The sequence below is a fragment of the Larimichthys crocea genome, chromosome VII (assembly GCF_000972845.2).
Source record: "Larimichthys crocea isolate SSNF chromosome VII, L_crocea_2.0, whole genome shotgun sequence".
NCBI classification, from domain to species: Eukaryota; Metazoa; Chordata; class Actinopteri; family Sciaenidae; genus Larimichthys; species Larimichthys crocea.
Window position 1 is genome coordinate 17,212,515 of NC_040017.1, and position 22,316 is coordinate 17,234,830.

The following is a 22,316-nucleotide window of genomic DNA, read 5'->3' on the forward strand; positions in this document are numbered from 1 at the left end:
ACACTCAAATACCAGACGAACGGTTTCCTTCCAATAAGGAATAGTTTCAAGACAGCGCCTGCTCACAACACAGTGATGGATTACCTGTTTCTAGCAAGGTTTGAGTCTGCAATTTGATTTTTGTTGCATACTGAAATTAACTAAAAGGCTGCCTGGAAGGAAATAAATTAATTTAAAAGTTAAGTGTATGGTTTTTTTTCACAGCATTTTAGTAAACAGATTACTTAACTGGAGTGACAGATAATGTGGAGTGGTATGGGGATGAAAAGACGATCCAATGGAGATTGTTGATATGCCAGGCTAGAAACCCAGAGGGCGAGACTCAGGGTTGGGGCTTAATGGCTTCATGGCCCACCTGTGATTCCTCTAATGACAGAAAGAGAAAAGAGAAAGTGGAAAAAGAAAATGTGCTTTGGAAGAGAAAGCTGACTAAAACAGAAGGCACAGGAAATTAGATTAATCAGAATTGAAAATAGACAGGATTTATAATCGGGCTAATGGATTAGAATCAGCTTTCTGAGTGTAGCTGACAGCATTTTCAGAGTGACCTACAATGAATATAACAGAAAATGGATCTTTCTAACTTCAGGCTCACTTAAAGGAATGCTTCGATATCATTATTATGTCTGAGTGTTATGAAGTCAGAGAGTAGAGCTGATTAGCACTGGCCAAAGTTCAAAAATATGCCTTCACCTCTAAAGATCAGTAATCAGTGTTGTATTGTGTTGTTCCATAATGTCAAACTGATGATTTGTGGTTTTAGAAAGTAAAATTATGTCTAGAGAAAACGTTTAATCTACTGTGGTACAAAAGGAAATATTCTGTTATTACTTAAATGTCCACTGTGTATTGACAAAAATAAAATATATAATATTCAGAAGTATGTTAATTAGTGTATTAGTGTTTTTGTTAACTTAAATCAGCCTTTCAGACTCTGTACAGAGTCTGTTTCTACAGTAGCAACTGAACACTGGCTCCAGATAGGGTGTTAGTGATTTTTGCATGTGTTGCAGCCACCGTAGTTCCTCCATGCTTGAAAGGTAAGCAGTATTCAGTTGGTTGCCATCTGCAGCCTCACCACTAGATGTCACCAAATCCCCCATACCAGACCTTTAAATCCGTTCTCATGGAGGTCAAAGGTCAAAGTCAGCTGGAGCTAGAGGACGCAGACGATATATTAATGATTTTATTAACTTGTCTATGGATAAGGTGTTTTAGTTCAGTTTGGATCCAGCTGTTTACATCACAGGAGAATGTGTAAAAATGTACAAATGGACACTTTCAACATATAATTTTAAAAAAGTGTCTTAATGTGATGTCAGCCAGTCTGTCACACACACAATTTCTTTTGGAAAAATTGTATGTGTGTTTCAAGAGCAGAGCGAGCGTGTGTTGGTGTGTAAAGTTGTTCTGCGTTGGGACAATTACTCAGCCTTGGGATGAATGAGGTCTGTGGATGAGTGTTTTTTCTGTGTTTGTATGAGAGTAGACGGGAAGAGCAAGTGGAGGGGACAGAGAGGAGGAGCAGAGGGACGTGGGCAAGCGATTCTCCAGATGAGATCTAATATGTGAGACGATGCATCCTAAAGAGACGTTTTCTCATGGGCCCACCCCATGAATACAAATTCACCCCATCACCCGCTCTGTGCTGGAAGGACGGATGCACCTTGCTTCAACCCGTAGTGGAGAAGTACAGCTTCTTTTTTTTTTTTCTTTTACTTCCATCCAATCACAAAACGCAACTGAGGTGACTTCATGGAAGCTGTTATGAGTCATCCATTCATACTTTTGTCTTGTAACTGCATCTGTTTGCTCTTATGGGGCCCCGTATTTATAATGACGGAGAGAGAGTCTGCAAAGCATGTTGGCCGAAACGTAAAATGGTGCCAACGAAAAGCAGCAGGTGAGTTTGTTAAAGGAGGACATGTGGTAAATAATCAGTCTGTGCTTCTGTGTGCTGACCTCGGGGGTTATCTGGAACAGGTCTCCCACACAGGTGTGTGTGTGTGTGAGTGTGTGTCTCTGTGTGTCTGTGTATGTGTGTGTGTGCATGATGTCTGTTTGAGTGTTTCATTGTAGTGTAATCATGTGTTTGTGTGTTTGTACTCATGTTTCTCTGCTTGTCTGTATGTGTGTATATGCGTGTGTGTGTGTGTGTGTGTGTGTGAGAGAGAGAGAGAGAGAGAGAGAGAGAGAGAGAGAGACTGTGAATGTACCGTGTGTTAGTGACATCACTATATTTGGGAGGATCTTAGTGGCCAGGAAAGTCAATTATAGTTAAGTTGAGTTTACCAGCTGGGCACTTAGTTTAACATAGAAAAAAAGCAAGAAAAAGTGTGTGTGTGGGAGAGACACAGAGAGAGAGAGAGAGAGAGAGAGAGAGAGAGAGAGAGAGAGAGAGAGAGAGAGGGAAAGGGGAGGAGATACAAAAGGGAGGAACAGAGTGAAGAGGAAGGGAGAGAGACATAGTAAGGAGGTTTAGGAGCAAGAGAGAGTTGTTGCCGGTGATACAGTACAGACAGACAGACAGACAGAAGTCAGTTTCCTCCTGCAGCTTCCATGCACAGCAGCGATCCCAGTGTGTTTTAAACAACCAAGGGTGGAAGTGCAGGCGGCAGAGAAAGGGAGTTGGCTACTAGCAGAGGTCAGGCAGGCAGGCAGTCAAGCAGGCAGGCAGGCAGTCAGAGGGGAAGCCGGTGGATGTTTTTAAGAGTTTGCTTATCTGACACTGACAACAGGATGAGAAGCTGAGCGAGGGAGCACAGAGAGGGGAGGAAAACATGGAAAGAGCAGCATTACATACAGTCCATTTAGATAGGAGACATAGGAGAGACAGGCACTGGTTACCTTGAGAGAGGTAAAAAATAAAAATAAAAAATAAAAAGAGAGAGAGAGAAGACAAGAGAAAAATAGATAAATAGTCCACTTTGTCCATTCTGTCCAAAGGAGCGGGAGCGAGAGCCGAGGGATCGTAACACTGGAGCTCAAGGATAAACCATGGACTCTGCATACATCTCACCACACCTGGACGTGAGTACTACATCCCTTTCTCTCTCTCACACACACACACACACACACACACACATCTGTATGTCTGTCAAGCCACAGGCCACAGGAACTGTGCTGCTGAAACCATTAGTCACTCTAGGGAACAACACACACACATACACACACCAACACACACTCATGCACATGCATACACTGCTGGCAAACTGTGTTGCTCAATCAAAATCTTGTCCGGTGAGCAACTTGTCTGAGAATAATGTGCCCATTATGAGTTCAAAGAGCATAACGTAACTCAGCACCGCTGCAACGTACACAGTATGAATTGGCCCTCAGTGTTAACGAGCAGCAGCTTTAATGTGAAAAGCAGAGGTGTGTTTTTGTTCTGTATTTCACATCGGTTTAGCTGTCAGACACATGATGAGAGCAGCCTCTGAGCTTTCAGCAGTCATGGCTCAGATATGTCAGTATTTAATTTCATGTTTGTGCAGTGTTGTGCCTCAGTGGGCCCTCCTGCTAACCACAATGCACTTGTGACACTGCTGAGACCTCCGGGTATCCCAGGCTAAGACAGAAGAGTAGATATGCCGGGGGGGTGGAGGGGGCAACCTGTTGATCTGCTCTGCTCATGCTCATGCAAATGAACTGAAACAGAGTGAGTGTGATACCTAATCATTCAGGTAGAGCAGGTTGCAATTATGTTGCAATTATGTTGTGGAAGTAGGGAAGATCTACAACTGCTTCAAATCCAGCTCATTCACAGTTACGCATCTTGGCGTGTGTTTCTGCGTACGTGTTAGTGCTCACTCCGCCTGGAAGTTAAAGATGTGTTTAAACTCATACTGTTCTTAGCATGGACACATGCACGCATGTGTGTGTATGTGTGTGTGTGTGTGTGTTTGACGTCTAGGTCATTAGCCAGCTAATCGGTCCAGCTGGGATGAATTAGAGAGCTGTTCTAATAGAGTCCAATAAAACCACACAGCAGCCTACCTGGAATATTGTTCTAATGATTTCATCTGTCACGCCTCAGAGAGTAAAACCACGACTCCAACTAGCAACTGTTTTGGACATTTTTCTCCACCCCCATTATATATTAATTCCACAGCTCAAAGTGGTGCATTAATGACTAGTTAAGCATGGGGTGTACTGTGCAGTCATAACCTCACAGTTAATTATATAGACTGTAGCATGCATGCACAGTTTATATGGCACAGTGCGAGGGCCGCTGTGGAAAGAGAGCAGCAGTGAATACAGATGTATCCTCAGAAGTGTTCTCAGGTGTGTATATGTGCACTGTACATCATATTTTCGGGCTCAAGAGGCCGTCCGACATGACATATTTTTGAGTATTTGAGTAAGCTCAGAGCGAGGAAATTAACCCTGTGGCATGTATGCTGCAAGTATCATGTTCTGGAAGAATGAGACGGCTGCATAGAAAAATGAGAACTGGAAGGGGGGGGGGGATCAGGGAGAATGAGAGGAGGAATTTGGGAAAAGAAACACGGGAAGAACAACAGGAAGGGAAAGTTGAGGGACCAGGCGTAACATGAAGACAGCGGCGGTGGATAAATCAGCCGGCTGCTGTGACACTCCGGCCCTCTGGCCCGGCAACAGCCCGCCACACTCTTCCGCAAAAACACCATTCATTTAAGGGCTAGGAAAAAAGTGCAACATTACTGAGAGTGAAGGAAAGGGAGATAGGGAATGGGAAGGTGATGCAGAGATAGCATAAAAACAGATATTTTTAACAAAAGGCTGACAAATATAATGGAGCAAATAGAATTACATACATACTGTATGTTGACATAGAGGACAAAGTTCAAGGATTGCAAAGAGGGAAGAGGAAGGGGAAAGGGAGCATGGTTTGAAATAAACAGATAAAAGAGAGGAAGAGATAGAAACACAACAAAAGCAGGAGTCAGAAACGGATGTCAGAGGTCAGAGGTTTTAATCAGCGAGTTCAAAAAGACACGGGGCAAGGCGGCGACGACACTCGCCCGCCGTACGCCAGGGTCACGCTACTGTCTGCTAGGGAGGTCAGGTCACATCTAATATGTCTAATAGGCCGAGCTGTAAGCGTGCACTGAGGGAAAAGATGCACAAACACTGCTGCTGAACCCCAACCCTTCACCTCACCTTATCCCTGACCCATTCATCGTACAGCTCTCCTCCTTTATCCCCCAAGAACATTTGATTAGTCCATGTTCATGTCAGAGAGAGAAAGAATAAAAAGAGTACAGGGAGGCAGGGATAGTCAGACATAAAAGGAGGAACTGGGGGAGGTGTAATAATAAAAATGTCGCTTTTGGAATAACTGGAATGAGTTGACATCCACGGTGGGTGGCACCTTCATGCACATGACACATAAAGATGCTAAATTAGGCCTGGATCCTCTTTGTTCGGTTTAAATTAGATACAACCAGTCACAACACAGACACCTAGGGAGAACATGTATGTGTGTCAAAGTGATGTAGGGCAAGCTGGCTCACAACCTCCTTCTCCCTTTTCGTCTGTGTTTCTCGGCCTCGCACAGGCTTTGACACACCCTGTTGTGTGAGGACTGAACCTTTGAACCTTCAGAGTCACCTGGGTGGTTTTGTAGGTGAGGAAAGTACAGGAGAGAGGTGGTGTTGTTGTCCTTAATCTGCTTTACAAGCCTCCACAGTATATGGGAGAGGCTGTCCACTTCGAGTGTCTAATCTGTAATTGTCCTCTGCTGCGTTGCCTCAGGTGAAACAGCCTTGGGTGGGGCTGCGAGAGTTTAATGGATAGCTAGAAACAATCCCACGCTTGGAGGTGGCTTATTTTCCCAGGCCTGCCCTTTGAACCACGTACGACATGAACGACATATACACAACCACACACGCAAAAAAATATGCACACCTTCACACCTGTGACCTCCTTTTAACCTTTTTTTCTGACTGCGTGGTAAGATTAGCACTCATTACAGTGTCATTATGTGTTCGCTCAGCCATAAACTCCTCTGTTATCACGCTGTTAATCAATTCTCTGTCCCTAAAAAGACGAGATAAGGAGATAGAGGAGAGATATGTGAGAGCTTGGACAAGGAAAGAGATAACTACATACATAGAGTCAGGGATATGTGCATTCATACCTGTCAAGTCAGCCATAGCGACAACGGATACGTGATAAAATTTTATTCTACTCTATTGTGTAGCAGTTCATTTGCAGTTCAGTTCAGTCTTCTTCTTCTAATCTTTTGCTCTGACCTTTTTACACCTCACCTCGACCTCTCTGGGTCAAGAGGGCCGTTAACTTGCTGGTTTCTAACTACCTGCTCAGTTATTAACACCTGCACTACAGAGGGTGTCAGCCGGGGCGTAGTTGGTAATTGCGTGACCTCTGTCTGTGATCGTGTTCCCGTAATTTGAAAAGTCACGGAGAGAGAGAGAAATGAGCTGATCACTCGTTTTGAGTCAGCTGAGGTTTAACGCTCCAAGCACGATCAGGTTTAGCATGAAGGAGCACTGTTGCTGTCAGAATTAATGGTGCGGGCAATGACGGGATATGAAAATGAATCTGCTTCAGCTTCATCGTGAAGGGAAAACTTAAAGACTTCTGCTACATTTCTCTCTGGAAAAGATTTTTAGGTAACCAATTGGGGTTCAAGAGGCCCCAAATGCAATGCAAATCACAAAAGTTTATTAAAGACATGGATTAGTTGCACTGCATGCACAGCGAAACTCAATTTTAACTTTTTCAATAACAGGCCATTATCATCCTCACACAAAACACTGATGAAACCAGATCGTCCATCTCTTGTGTCTCCTTAGTTTTCATTTTCATTTTTCCTCTGCAGATTATGACAGTGAAACAAGACTTTGCATTACAGACACAAGTTCTACTGCACACGCAATCCTGTGACTCCTTTGCACATATTTACAAACCTTTTACGAATATATTTTTTAAATTAATGCCAACATATTGCATTTAAATGCATGCACAGCTCATCAAGTCATATTGTGACTTTCCAAAAAATACACTGCATTATGTTCATATTCCCCTATCAACAATTATTGTCCTGACCTGCAGGAGTCCAAAGTCAAAGAGCAATCATTGGTGCAGTATAATGCTTTTGAACATAAATATTACAAATGTAAACAAGAGTTTTCATCAACAAGACGATCATCTTTGGACAACAACTCCATCGTAGTTATAAATGTTTGCTGAGGGTTTGTCGAAGGTTTGTTTATATCAGTAATCAGGGCTGTGTGTGTCGATTTAATTTAGACTTGAAATGAAAAGATTTCTGTCTTCACCACTAACTCGTGCAGAAAGTTACTGAATGTTTAATCCAGTAATCTGAAAAGGAAGAGAGAAGAAAAACATCTAGTTATCTGTCACTGTGACAGGCCTCTACAACTCCATTACATGTCTCTAGAGTCCACAGCCTTTGATTAATGCTGGATGCCTTTCATACACAGCACTGTGGCCTCTTTCACACACAAACACACAGTATGATTAAATTACAGATAGAGACTGTTTAATTGCTCTTGCTTAAGTGTCTGATGAGATATATGGGCCTTGTGGGTAAGAAGTTCATCATAAATTAACAGAAAAAAAACAAAGTGGCACCGTTTCTACAGCCAGGAGTAACAAGCAAACAACTTCGCATGGATATTTGGACAGTAAATTTCTTGAACATATGCCCACATGAAGGCTGAAGACTAATGAGAAACTAGTGTGTCCAGGAAGGAGAAGACATAAGCATGATATACAGAGTCCAGGAGCATCTCTTTTGCAGATCTCTCAACCAATAGTTTATATTGTGTCATCATGTCATATGATTTACATTGCTCCTGTATAAAACACATATTTTGCACCAACGCGTAAATTCAAAGCACCACTGACGCGTGCTCCACAGCCTGCTTTCACATGTTTGTGTTTAGATTGCTCCACCTGTTCTTCTATTTACCTCTCTTCTTTCCTTCACCACACCTGTCCTCCCCTCATTTCTCCATACTCTCCAGGCCCACCATGTTCCCTGCTAACCTCCTGCTCCTCATGGTCCTGCTGCTACCTCAAGCCTCGTCTGGTCGCCAGGGTGGAGACACCAGCAAGATCGACCATGGCAGGGTGTCGCCCACGCCTTCCTCCTTGTCGCCCCCACTAGCCGGTTCCCTCCTAAAGCCCAGTCTGGCTCAGACCATCCAGAGTCTCCTCCTGAGCCGGCTGGGCCTGGAGTCGCAGCCAGACCCTCGACCTGGAGTGCCGGTGCCTCGGTACCTCCTGGATCTTTACCGCTTCCACCAGCAGCAGTACCATCTAGTGGAGGACCCCTCATTTAGCTTCCCCAGCCAGCACATCCAGCAGGCTAACACCGTACGCAGCTTTCACCACAATGGTAAGCTCTCTAACACTTCACGATGCCATGCTGTTAACCTACTTTATTGGCTGTAAAATTACAGTTCAGGGAAGCTGTTTATGGATTGCTGTGGAATTATTTTACAGATGAACAGATGAAGTATAAAGATCCAATTGATTAGAGTAGCCGATGTGACTCACTATTTAAGATATATCTGTGACACAAAGATAAGATGAGCTGTCACAATCCTAAAGCATTCATTGAAAAACACGTGTGAGAGCATCTCACACTGTGATCATGGCTGGATTCATCTTTTAGGGGACCCCAGGCAAAAATTTGCTGTTGAGGCCCCACTGATCCCCTGCCACCCACTGCCCTCTATGCACATTCACAGTCACCTTCTCTTAGGAATATAGGCTGATATATTCTTAAAACTAGATTTTGGCAGATGAAGCAGATTTTAAATCACTGAATGCATACTGGTGTAGGAACGACTGACTGCTTACGAGTCTGAAATTAAAGAGTTCTTGGCAAGAAATGTCTTTCTTTCCACTGCTTTTAATGTTATTAATACTTTGATGGGAGAAAAATCTGGTGTTCCTAGAGTAGGGGATTCACAACAGACAAGACATGCCCACAAAACTAACCATGTCCTTTAATTAATCAAAATATTAAAACTGATTGACACACAGTATACATCATGCATACAAAAAACAAACAAACTCTCGGCCAGGTAGATAACTTGCAGTTTTCCTGCTTCAAGAACAATCAAATCCAACTAATGTCGCTAGCATCTGTTTGTGTCTTGTTGAGCGTAAATTAAGTATAAACCACACTAAACTCCTGTTCCCTCTTGTCTCTCTTCCCCTTTCTCTTAGAGCCCCTTGGAGACAGTCCCATAACAGAGGATCATAAGAGGGTGCACATCGCCTTCAATATTTCCTCCATCCCTGAGGATGAGAGGGTGCTCTCCGCTGAGCTTCGGCTCCTCCGTAGTGACAGAGCCTCCTTGGGTCCTGGAGCTCACAGACTAAACATATACCTCTCTGAGGACCCTGAGCCCACCCTTCTGGAGACAAGGTTACTCACCACTGGCCTCCACAGCCAGAAAGAAAGTGCTTTGTGGGAGGCTTTTAACTTAAATACAGAGCTCTTCCATAAGGCCCTTGCTGGGAGTGGCAGCCTAGGCTTCCTCCTGGAGGTCAGACCCGAGAACAGCACTAAGTCGCTCCCTGACCAGAGCCTCTCATCTGCTGCAGGGGAGCAGGAGGCAGAGAAACACAAAGAGAGACACCTGAGAGTGTGTAGGTCTGTGGGTCAGGACGAGCACAGCTGGGCCCAGGAGAGACCCCTCTTGGTGACTTACAGTCATGACGGGCGAGGAGAGCCCTTAGTCAAACATGGTAGGAGGACCCCCGGTGGTGGCCAGAGGATGAGAGGAAGAAAAGGGACAAAAGAGAGGTCCAGGAGCAGCAGCAAGGGCCGCAATAGAGACCAAGTCTGGGGAAGGGCCAAAAAAACAGGGTATACGGTGCCAGTGTGGGGGCGTGATAAAGGAGGGGTCAGTTGGGGCGAAAGTGGAAGGGTGAAAAGAAATGGTGGCCGAGCTGCAAAACTGAAACGCCTTTCCCGTAACAGATGCCGCCGTCATCCTCTGTATGTAGATTTTAACGATGTGGGCTGGCACAAGTGGATCATAGCACCCAGCGGCTACGACGCCTTCTTCTGCCTGGGAGAGTGTCGCTTTCCTCTGGCTGACCACATGAACTCTTCTAGCCATGCCATGGTGCAAACTCTAGTAAACTCTGTGAATGGAGCAGTGCCCCGGGCCTGCTGCGTCCCCACCTCCCTCAGCCCCATCGCCCTGCTCTACCTGGATCCTCAAGACCGAGTAGTGCTGAAGAATTACCAAGACATGGTGGTTGAGGGCTGCGGCTGCCGGTAGTGGGCCGGAGAACTCACCCAGAGAAAGCCAGACATGTACGGAGGAGCATCGAGGGAATAGGCAAAAGACAGAAACATGAAAAGGCAGATGGTGGGAAGAGGAGACTGTAGAGGCCAACTAACTGCAAACAGACATGGAGATTGATAGAAACAAATGTAGCAGCATAAGAAGGATGAGTGGAGAGGAGGGAGAACATAAGGGAATGCATATAGCAGCTAAACGATCATGATCAGGAGCACGAAGGGTCAGACGAAAGAGAAAGAAAAAGAGTGAGAGAAACTGACACAATCTGCCACACAACAGGATAAATGATTAGACAAGAAGGAAGTGCAAGCAGAAATATGGCCAACACAAAACTGCCAGGAATTACTTTTTCCCATTTAGCAATGATGCAGCTGTGTACACCATCAACTGACAGGCTACTTGTGCTCTCATGAGAAGCTTCCACATCAGAAGGTGTCTATCTTATAATCCAGCGTTTGCCACTCATCTCACTTTCACACGATTGTCTGACAGGCACATGTGTTTAGCTGTTTGCAATAAGCAGTAGCGGACTCGACATCGGTTTATGGTCTGGAGCAGGACTTGATGGACTCTGATGGACTTCCTGATGATCAGCAGCATTAAAAAATACGACGATGGCACTAGCATGGCATCTAAACCTTGTGTGACAGTGTTGTTTCTGCAGTATTTGAACCAAGAAGTGGGGTGCGTCTGTTTTTATGAACGTTAATATGATGACAGACTGTCGCTTACAAGCACCCCTACATGACAAGCTATTTAAAACCACAACAATAATGCCGAGGAACTATTATGCTATTGTTTGAATGTACTACTATCACTATTATTTAAAAAGAGACTTTTTTTGTACATTCCTTTTGCAGACGTGAAGAAAATCCAAGTGATGGTTGTCTTGTGATTATACATAATTCCAGTGAATGGCGATTCTAACTTAAAAGACACATTATGTATTTAAATAGCAGCAATATGGTGTATTTAATCTTGAAAATATTTAAGATACCTGCACTCAATGGAGCATACAGCAAACTGAAAGCCTGCCGTCCACATGAAGTAAGTTATGGTAGCCTTACATCCGTACAAATGTCCAGTGTATTGAATTAACTAGTCTGTGTTACTTAAACTTCCCACCTTATCATTGCACACATTTTGGTGTACAACACATGATAGCAGACATAAGTGGTGTTGCCTTTAAAAAAAAAAAAAAAGCTCAACTAACAAGTCAATTGAAAGCTCTATGTATTGTAGCTACTGAAGTGTGTAACAACAGGTGTCTTTGCTAGTTGTGTCTGCATGTGTCACGAAAAAAAAAAAGGAAGACTGATATTAAAACTGGGACTTTAGTGCCTTTTAAACAGGGGCTTTAAAAGTGTTCTCTGCTGAGCTTAGTAATTGTTTTTCAGTGTTGCATTTTTCTCTCTAAATGGAAACATTTAAGCAACAGCTTGTAAAATGTTTGACAATATACCTCTAATAAACAAAGCAAACAGCACGACTGTCATGTGATTTTTGGAGTTTAACCACATTAAAAAAAACTCTTATATATGTGCATTCATATATATTCTTTAGGCTACAGTGGAATTATTGCCATGTTCAGGAAGAAAAAAGGAAAGTCCCACAGAGATTTGAACAGATTTGTATATACGATACTGTAGCTAAAGAAGAAGCTCCATATTCCCACAGCTGTGAGTTTGAGAGTGAGGTTTAAATGCGAGGGGAAAGGTCTTATCTCCACCGCACATCTTTACTGCCAAAACCAATGAGCCACTGTATCACTTCACACAACTGCCTGTGAAGAGTGTGCACATGTTTCTGATCCAAGATATCGCACATGGAGGCAGAGAGACAAAGAGGGAGAGGGAGAGAAAAGGTAGATGAAGAGGAGTGTGGTGGCTGCAGATCATTCCTCAAACCGGGGGTCAAACCAACTCAGCAGCGTCTTTGACCTCCGCATTCCTGCGTGTTTCTGCCCTCTCTGCCACCACCAGATGGACCAGCTCAGTGCAGCTCACAGGTGAGTGAAGCCCACCACAACCTGTCAGGAGAAGGGGCAGGGGGTGATCTGGTTTCACGCCAAAGTTTGCATCAGGTTGAGAGCAGAAACGAGCGATGCACAAAACCCATCAAGGTGCCACAAAGCAGCTACAGCAACTGGGATGTTACAGACGATATTTCAGAATGTAAACAATCAGAATAAAAACTTTATATCCTGCTATACCTTTCCTCTCTTTTTTACCCAAATTCTGCAAGGGGAGATTACTTCCCAGGAATATATTACTCCTTTTTGGGATTACCAGGTTTCCATAAATTAAGGTTTGATTTGAGAACTGCAGACAATCAGAAATTGCTATATTTTCTGATGTTGCTCTTTCATATACATCATCAACACCTCCTCTAAAGAGTGCATTATCCTGATGAAAATGAATCTCCTGATCCTTCGGATTTCTGCATATTCTCCTGGCATTACCAGTTTTAACACATCCAAGTGGTCATAGGAGTAAATATGACCATCTTAGTGTTGGAGAGTTGTTGTTGGATGTTTAGTTGTGATAGCGATTGTCTGCACTATACGTCCACTTGTTAAAAGAAGATGGAGCCCTGCATATCTTGTTGAACCGCCTGTACCGGTTTTGTTTACAGATCAGATTGTGTATTCTGCCACACAGCTGGACTGTAAGCTGCTATTTTAGTATGAAAAGTAACTGCCCATAACCGCTGCATACAGCTGGAACTCTCTAAACTTCCTTCTCCTGCATATTTCACCTGTCAACACTTGTCAGGACACTGTGTGTGTGTGTGTGTGTGTGTGTGTGTGTGTGTGTGTGTGTGTGTGTGTGTGTGAAGAGAAAAACAGAGAAAAGCTAAGAAAAGGAAGCGCAAAAGACGCAGATAAAGACGTGTACATAAGATGTGTCATACGATATCTACAGATGGTATGTGCCTCTGGTGCTCTACAGATATCTCTTTGGGTTAGTGCCAGTGCATTTCATCTCATGGGCTGTAACACATCGTGGTTCACTTAATGGTTGTGTGATAACCTCTAGCCTTTTTTTTTCCCCCTCCATGACCTCAGCTTACTTACTCTTTCACCTACAATCCATCCTTTATTCTACTTTTCCGGACTCATCTATCTCTCTCTCATCCTTCAGCATCCCCTTTGCAAATCACAGCGTCTCCAATCTCTTTTTGGAGCTTTTATCTCAGCCTGTCAATCACCTGCCCGTCCTCGCACAGTTTTCACTCCCAAGTCTCCACCGCTTTCAGCCTGACCATCGAGATTAGAAACAGGTGTTGAGCTGTCAATTCGTCGCTCATGATGAAGTGAGTGGAGTGAATATTGATAGGCCCTGTCCTGTTAGTTTATTCACTATTATGTGCTGCTGACTGGATTGTAAAAAGATTCACAGATATGTCAAATTGATGTAACCATTATATTTGGGGATTGTTCAAAGCCTGCCTGATTTTCTGACTCATGCTTCTTATTATTGCCGACAGGAATGAGGACTAAAACCACATCAATAAAATCCAATTACAACATTAAATTCTCATTAATGTCTTTCTGCTGGTGTGATAGTTATTACAAACTTGTATGCTGTATGCAGTCAAAGTTTGTTCAAACCCACAGAAATTCAGAATGAGTTTTGGCATCTCAGGTTTTAATATTCACTGTGTGTAAATAGCTCCAATCAAGATCTGGAACAAGCTGATAAAGAATATATATGTTATACTGCAAGAAAGTGTGGAACTGAACAATTACCATTAAAGCTCTGAACGAGGAGTTAAAGTAACACCGCGTAGAAATTGGTATATTGCAATATCACTGTCATAAATATGGACAGCTGTACAAGTGTATTGGTTAGGATTGTATTACTTATGATCACAATCTAGCGAGTCAACAATTTTGCCAACGGCCAAACATCAAGCTAGTGTAACAACACAAGACATAGCAGCCACCTAATATGACTTACTATTCCAACAGCAAGAAGCGCAGCCTGGCGTCTGTCTCTCAGCCCTTTTATTTCATGAAGGTCTTGCCAATGACTAAAAGTCAGTCCCAGATTGACTCTTTTCTCGTTTAAGCTCGTTCCGTCAACGTGCTCTTTGGTCTCTGTCATTATATCAATAGAGGCTGCTAAACTAAGTTGCCCAGCTCCACTTCTGGCACGACACTGGCTCTACACCCCGTCAGCACCTGAGCTAATATTAACGGCTGGCTTCTACTGTCCATCAAAAAACTCACTTAATCACAGAGAGAATTGATGCGGAGTAGCTGGAGGACATCAGAGGGAAAACCAGGAAACATTTTCTCCGTAACACATGATGCAGTTTCACCAAAATCAGTGAAATAGATAGTAGTGTGTTATGTATTTGCACAATGTTACATAGTGCAAGAACAGTGACAGAGACACCCGATCACACATTAGTGTAGCATTGAATAGTCTATGGGGCTTGCTAGGTGTTTAATTGTTTATGTTAGCACAATATCACTGATCAGATACTGTCGTCTGACTTATCTTGTCTAAAATTGCTGTGATTGTCTCAATGCTCATCACACTTTGACCTCTCGCCTCATCAAGGCTGCTCGCTGCCTCTATCTCATGTCTATCTTTGAAACATGTTTTCTCTCTCTCCGTCCTCTCACAGGTGCTCTGGTTATAAGGGTGAGGTTGTGGAGCACAAAGACAGGATATCACAGGGCTTATCTTGTCAGGTGCAGAGTCTCTTTGAGGCTGGGTAGCAGCAGCCTTGACCCAGTCAGCCCTGAAGAACACCTTCCTTCAGTCCATAAATCATGTTGAGGAGCTACGGAGGAGCTCCCAGTGACAGGGCCGCACGGACACATGGCCGAACTTCTGACCGGGTGTCTGGAGTTATCGGTGATGTACACCAGATAAGAACTGGGAGATCAGCTGGGAATACAAATGCACAGTGTTCTTCACACAAGGAGTTGTCTATCAGGGATTCTTATATAATTACAAACAGAGTACGGTCCACAGTGAAGCCGGAGCCGTGATTTTAGAAATTCTGACGTCCATTGGGTCACACAGAAAGACATTTCCCCTCTCATTTTTAATGATCTCCTCAATCTTACTCAACACACAAAAGTATCCTGGAAAACGTGTGGATGGTCTTATGAACTACGCCCACCACTTTGATTTATTTCAACTTCTTTTCTAAGAAATTATGTTTTATACATTAGTTTGGCGTGGCAGGTAGTGCTAAATATTAACATACCCATGAGCCTCTGCTGTGGAAATTAAGCTTAGGTACAAATTGTAAAACGCTTTCTCAGTTGGGAACAAAACACGTCACCATAGTTGTTGAATTCATCCAAAATTGACCCCTAAGGCAAAACTGAATCAAACTGCACATCTTTAGGGGGACATTTAGGGAGACATTTAAACTTGATAGTTGGATGTTTATGAACTTGTAGTCTCTATGAAACTCTGCTTTTTATATACATAATTAAGTATTTACCAAAGAACCAATATTTTGTGATGCAGTTGTTTATCTCAAGACTTCATGTGCATCCAAGCTGTAGAAGAAGAGCTCCAACGATGAGTCACGTAATATTGTCTAAGGACCTAAATAACTTCTCCCACTTCACAGCTCTATTATCCAAATTATTTTTCAACACCTTCCACACAATGCCAGGATTATAATTTTAAAGAAAAGCAAAATCCAAAAACGTGATTTATTTATTGGCCTAAAAGTGCATTTCACTTAAAAAATCTCAACTCTGTCTCCAAAATCCCAGACAAACTGCAGACATGACTTCAATATCCTCAGCGGTATCTATGAACCAGGGTTCACCTCTCCATGTCAAGACTTTGAAATGTGTCAGCAAACAGTGCTGCAACTTCGGAGCACATCCTAGTTATTTACTATCATATCACTGCGTTATCCAGTAACAAATGTGCATTATGAGTGCTGTCATACCCTGGCAAGCTACCTGGTTCACTGCAATGCAGACAGAGTCCACTCTTCACACCCACTCATGACTTGAACTGAGGTGAGCCACAGACAGAGGCAGCCTCGTTTGTCCCTGGTGTCCCCTGCAGACTGACAGCCTGGTCTATGGAAACTACAGTACTTCCACCTCCCTGTTGAACTCGCTGCTGGGTCAACTGTGCAGCCCACCCACTGTACACATGAAACTTTTAATAATACCTGTCTAAAGCACGCCTTGGATTACCAGTTATATGTTTTTATATTTTAATATGAAGATTCTGTGCACTCTGAATTTGATCATTTGTGTACACACAAAAACACACAAGCATATTTTGACAGGCTTAGAAATGTGGAAACCCTGTTGGCCTGTTCCAAAATGCTTTATATGTATATATATATATCTAAGAAATTTGTGACTTTGGCAAACAGCTATAAACAATATGTGCCTGCAGTTGTTTTTTTAAAACAGCAATGATAAATAAAAGCCAAGATGACATTGATATACCAGGAGCAGAAGTACCAGGGCATCACTTATTCTGCCGGGGTCACAGACCCTTAATGGTTGTAAAAGATTCCCTTTTGGACATCAGAAACAGTTTTCAATCATGCTAACCCCTTAAGTACACTAAATTGCAGTTTGATACATATAGTGTGTCACACAATAAAATGATAGTGTCCCAAATCACTGTAGCAGATGTGGATGTATCTACCAGTTGTGTGCTGCTGCTGCTGCTGCTGCTGCTGTTGAGTTGGTGGTTTCAGTCTGGAACATATAAAACAGATAGCGAGGGTCTTGGGTTTCGCCTCTAAGCTTCAAAGACAGACTCATGCTGAAACCCGAACGAGCAAGCCTGGACCTTTGTGTCGCAGAGAGAGGCAGGTGCAGCAAGTTGAAAACGCTGGGCAGGCCCGACCGGAAGCAGGCACGTCACAAGCCAAAACCCTGACCCCTGAAGTCAGGGAGGGCTGCTGTGTCTCCAAGCGTATGTCTCTTTTCCCCCAACTCTGTGTGCATGTGTGTTTGATGTAGCAGTGCAGAGGTTGCATAAGAACCAGCTGTTGTCCTAAATCCATCTATGTCAGATCTCTCTGCCTGAAAATGTATGTTTGCAAGTACCGCGAGTAACATCTTAATACATAAAGTGATACCAGTTTAAACAGCGAATGAACTGTCTGTATCCAATGCTCACTCTTTTTAATCCTCTTCTGTTGTCTGTCTGTCTCTTCTTTTATGCTTTGATCCTCTTCTTCCCTCCTCCCATTGCTTTCCAAAGTTGAAAAATTATGTTTTTTCAGGTGTCTCACAATGCGGATGCTATCCCCGCTGAAATGGAAATTCATTTCATTTCATTCCCTTTGTGCTATTCCTGCCGTCTCTCTGATTTGCTTTTGACACTTGAGGCATGCGTTCAGGGAAATGTATCACTGGAGTTAAGTTCCTTTTTAATTAGAGCTGTGCAGACGATTCGGGGAAAGATTTGCACTCTGTGGGCCTCACCATCCCACCTCTGCTCCTCGAGGCATTTACCTCTTAATTCACCTGTAACAGCCATCATTAAAGCTTATTTCTGTTTCACTAGAACTTGGCAGTGCTGAAAGTTAAAACAATATTCCTACATTCACGATTTCACTTAAGCAAAAGTATAGAAGTATTAACAGCAAAATATACTTTCCCTTTCCAGGAAGTTATGTTATTATATATCGTATTACTGGAAAATTATTACTGATGCTTTAACACATGAGCAGCATTTTAGTACAACTGGCAGAGCAGATTTTATTTACTTTACATACTGTCAGAGTGTAGTATTATAATTTAGAAACTGTACTGCTCAATCTTATCAGAGTCATGGAAGCATTCAGCAAGAGGCAGGGTTCATCACAGGTCAAAATATATGTTTCATTTGTAAATATTAATCTGTAAAGTAACTAGTAACTATTGCTGGAGTAAAAAGTACAATATTTGCTCTAAAAAAAAAGAAAAAGTAGAAGTAGAAAATGGAAAAGTGAAATACTCATGTTAAGTAACAGTACCTCAAAATTGTACTTAAGTACAGTACTTGATTAAAAATATTTTGCTACTTTCCACCCAAGACTTGGGTTTTATTTTCATAGTTTGGGCCATCTTTTCTATCAGCACTCATCAATTTAATCACAATATAACCACTGTCAGGGTATAGAAACATGACCAGACAGGATGTACACAAACCAGTAGTCTAAATAGGATTATTATTTAAACCATGTTACTTTATTTTGGAGGGAGAACTGAAGGTGAATAAAAAAGTGAAGCTGCACAGGTGTAGTTTTTACCTGGTATGTGTGTATCACTGCTGCCATGTGTTTCATTGCATCCCTGACATTGTGGTTAATAAACCAGATTTCAGGTCAAACTACATGCTTATTATTCCAGCAAACATTTAACGTACACTAAATTTACATAATTTTACTAATTACATCAAACAAACAAAGAAGACGTAGAGGCACTTTGTAAAACAGGTGCCTGTTGTCTGATTGTGACTTTTTTAAACAATAATATGATGCCAAAACTACAAAATTAGGATTTAAGTTGCAGTAAATTTTAATTTTTTTTTAAAAAAATCTTTAATTAACCTCTGTCAAAGAAAAATTATCCTTTAACTGACACCATCACTCAATCTGTGTCCTCATTGTCCTCCATCAGTCAGGCTCAGACCAGCAGCCGCATAAACACATCCATCACGGATGGTTACCTGTTGATGAGCCAACAGATAAATAACAAACAGAGAGACAGGATGACTGAAACAGAAACTGTCGCACCGCCTGTGAAGAAAAGGAGAGAGAAATCTAAGAAGGAAACAAGTAATGAAGGAAGAGCGAGATGGTGACGGGAAAGACAGGAGCTGGTGGACAGCTGTTGGTCTGTTTACTTCGAGGATATCGCTCTTCTCCAGATGTTTAGCAGCACACAGAGGAAAAGGCAGAGAGAGAGAGAGAGAGAGAGAGGGGCAGGGGTGAAGGATGTGAGCGATTGGAGGTTTGGTGGCGGTTGCCAGGTTGGACTCATCATAGTGTATTTTATGACTTGCACATTCAAAGTGCTACGTGGTCAGCAGAGTCAGTGGTAGGAATGCCCTGTCACGGGATAACACAGGAAGCACCAGGCTCATCAACGAGGGATCACATCCACTGATGCTAATAAATCACCAGGAGAAGTGAAAAATAGTGAAAATTACAATGTGGATATGATCCGTTAACCCATAAGTGATTAACTCGTGTCCTCTTATAGAGCAATGATTTGTTTCTTCTCAGACTTCTACATATACTTCTAATCTTTCGCTGTATTTCCAGGCTTTGTGACTTGGTGTTTCATGTCTAACGTGTCAGGCTTAAACCACAGGATTTGGGTTTGCTGTTAGATGCTGCAGAGAGAACTTCTGTGCAAGTACAACCTCTTAATCTGAGAGAGCTCTCAGCGTATTTCAGCGTCTGAGACAAACTCTCTCTCCTATCACTCAATAGGACGGAGAAAGACAGAAAATGCAAGGGAGGGAAAACAAAGGAAGGCAGTGACACGGGGAGGAAATTTGTTAAAATTCAAAGTGGGGCCTAAAATTTAGTTTCTCTAAAATGAGAGGTCACTGTGATCCCTCTTTGTCTTGTATCAGAGCCATATAACACCAACGCAACACATTTTTGGCAGAGCCTGAATAGCAGGCAGTCTGTGGACCAATAAGGTGTCAGAGTGTAAAAAAAGGAAGGTCATTGAACTTGATTAATGGTCACCATGGGTGATATTCTTAAAAACGAAAAGACAAATCTCCCCCCTCTTGCTACTTTACCTCTCTTTCATCCTTTCTTATAGGCAGCTTTGAACAAAGTTATTTTTCATTATACTTTTGCTCAGTTCCAGATTCCTTCATTGCAATTGCACATGTGTCTGAGTCTGAAAACAGGGCTGATAACAGGCACATGAATAACTAGGGTCCATCACTGAGCAGTACAGGACATGATGCTCCTGAGATGCATTAACACAGGCCGCAGGCTTTCCAACCTCCCTCCAAAAAAGTAAAAGGAGGAAAAGAAGAAAAAATGAGACAGCGAGAGGGGAAAGAAAGAGAGAGGAGGGGGAAGGCCTGGCATAAAGATTAGATTAGCACTTTAAAACATCTGTGAACTCGTCCGGCCCAAGCTACCGCTTCCCCACAGATTTGGGCCTGATCTCACATTTTCTTTCCTCCACCTCCCCTCCTCTCCTCTTCACCTCTCCTTCCTCCGCCCTCATCCCCCTTTTTTGTGGTTTTGTCGGCTCTGTTTGTTCTGTCATTGGCCTTTTAGGCTAAGAGTAACGCTGGTGTTGTTTTATCTTTTTTTATTATTTTTTATTAACAAATTCTGCATGTGTGGCCTGATTTGCTTATGTCGCTGTGCCAGAGAACCCCACTCTCATCTAAAAATGAAAACTCTGACTACATTTTAGATCTCTGGAGAATAGCTCTGTCTCAAACAATTTCTGCTCTCGACTGCTTTATTGTTGTATTTGTGGTGTATTACAACAGCTCTGCATGGATGTCCATGATGTGCTGGGCTTAGAGCAGCAAACTGCAGTACCTGTACACAGCCGCTTGAGGCTGGCTCCAGAAGTGAGACAATCTCCATAAGTCAACATGTTAACATGCAGAAATAAACATGTACAAAAAACAGTTTTGGTCTTGACTTTGTCCACCGTTCATAACAACTGTACTAAGGATGAATTTTTATATTTAACTAATGCGTTTAAATTGAATTAGGGCTTAAAGGTATACATAACTAAGTTATGAGACAGGTGGGTGCTGTCACAGGCGGATGGTTTTATTATTCAAGCTTCATTCAGTCCACCCCAGCTCCACCCACACTCCACTTCTTTGCATTAACAGGGAGCCAGCAGAGGCAGGAGGCAGGGAGATGTCGACAGCCAGAGACATGGCACTGAGCTTCACAATGGCTCTTCGGAAACCTATGGGTCATAAAGACTGAATCCATTTTTAATCATACAGTCTACAAGGTGCACCATACACTGAATGTTGGATTGTACTGTAGCTTTCGTGTGAGCAAGGGAATTCATACGCACATTGGGAATCCCACAATGGAGGTAGAGAATGATGTTTGCGTCAACAAAGCATATAGTTTTGACACAAGGCCACTGTTCACTATATGTCCCTTATCAGTTTTATTTTGGTTTCTTTTAACCATGAATTTGATCCTTCTCTTTGTCACCTGGTGTTTCCAGGATTCATTATAAGCTGTAAGTTCAGTGACATCTGAGCAAACTCTTCACCTGCTGATAAAGAACATGTGATATGAGAGAAATGTCAAGGACGGGCATGTAATAAGTAAGTAGACCTTGGGTGGAGAATTTGTGATCAACCTTTTCCTAACTGATCCTAAATTTTTGTAATCGGAATTTGTTATAGTTTTGGATCTAGCAGAAAAACATCTATTATGTCGGTTGGAGGACTTTGTACACTAAGTATGCTCAGAGTTGTTGCTTTTTTACACTACTTTTCTATTTTTAAAAGTAATAAACTAAACTAACTTCTTCAATTGTAATGAAAGAATAAATTGGTATGAACACCAAATGTTACAATAACTTTCCTCTGTGTCTTAATTTGGACAGCAGTGGCAATCTGACACTTGAGAGAGAGCTTGATGATGAATTCATATGCTTATTGTGTCAGTTCATATGTGTTTCCTGTGGGGCTCTGCAGCATTAACACTCCCACCTTCCCACGGGATTGTTTATTCAAGGCTTGATAATGTGCGTTACGTTAAACACCCTCTGCAAATGAAGGGACGACTTGCCTCCTAACTCTGTTCACATCACCATTATGCACCCATTGGGAAGAAAGCATTGGCCTGGATTGGAGGAAAAGGGTTTCCTTTCCCCTTCAGCTATGAGCTTGTTTCCAGCAGCACTGAGCTGTAACTCCAAAGGGAGGAAGGGTGGGAACAGTATGAAGACAAAGCGATGGAAAGACTGATATAGGCTACCCTCTAATCTCCACTGGTGGGCCGGTGGAGACTCAATTATTCTGTCTGAAAATGAAAAGATGAGTC

General features: G+C 42.6%; 1 protein-coding gene across 3 annotated transcripts; it reads left to right on the top strand.

The window, feature by feature from the left end:
• Positions 1-1,379: 1,379 nt before the first annotated feature.
• bmp16 (bone morphogenetic protein 16) lies at positions 1,380-11,787 on the top strand. 3 transcript variants are annotated; one of them, XM_027280907.1, is made up of 5 exons: positions 1,380-1,395; positions 1,490-1,903; positions 2,947-3,030; positions 7,998-8,371; positions 9,211-11,787. In XM_027280907.1, exons 2-5 carry the CDS (start codon positions 1,818-1,820, stop codon positions 10,275-10,277), a joined length of 1,611 nt encoding a protein of 536 aa, XP_027136708.1. In that variant the 5' UTR covers positions 1,380-1,395; positions 1,490-1,817; the 3' UTR covers positions 10,278-11,787. The 3 variants fall into 3 exon arrangements, with proteins under 3 accessions (XP_027136708.1, XP_019113206.1, XP_010751207.2); XM_019257661.2 differs by lacking the exon at positions 1,380-1,395 and having other exon boundaries at positions 1,420-1,903; XM_010752905.3 differs by lacking the exons at positions 1,380-1,395; positions 1,490-1,903 and adding an exon at positions 2,472-2,857.
• The last annotated feature ends 10,529 nt before the right edge of the window (positions 11,788-22,316 follow it).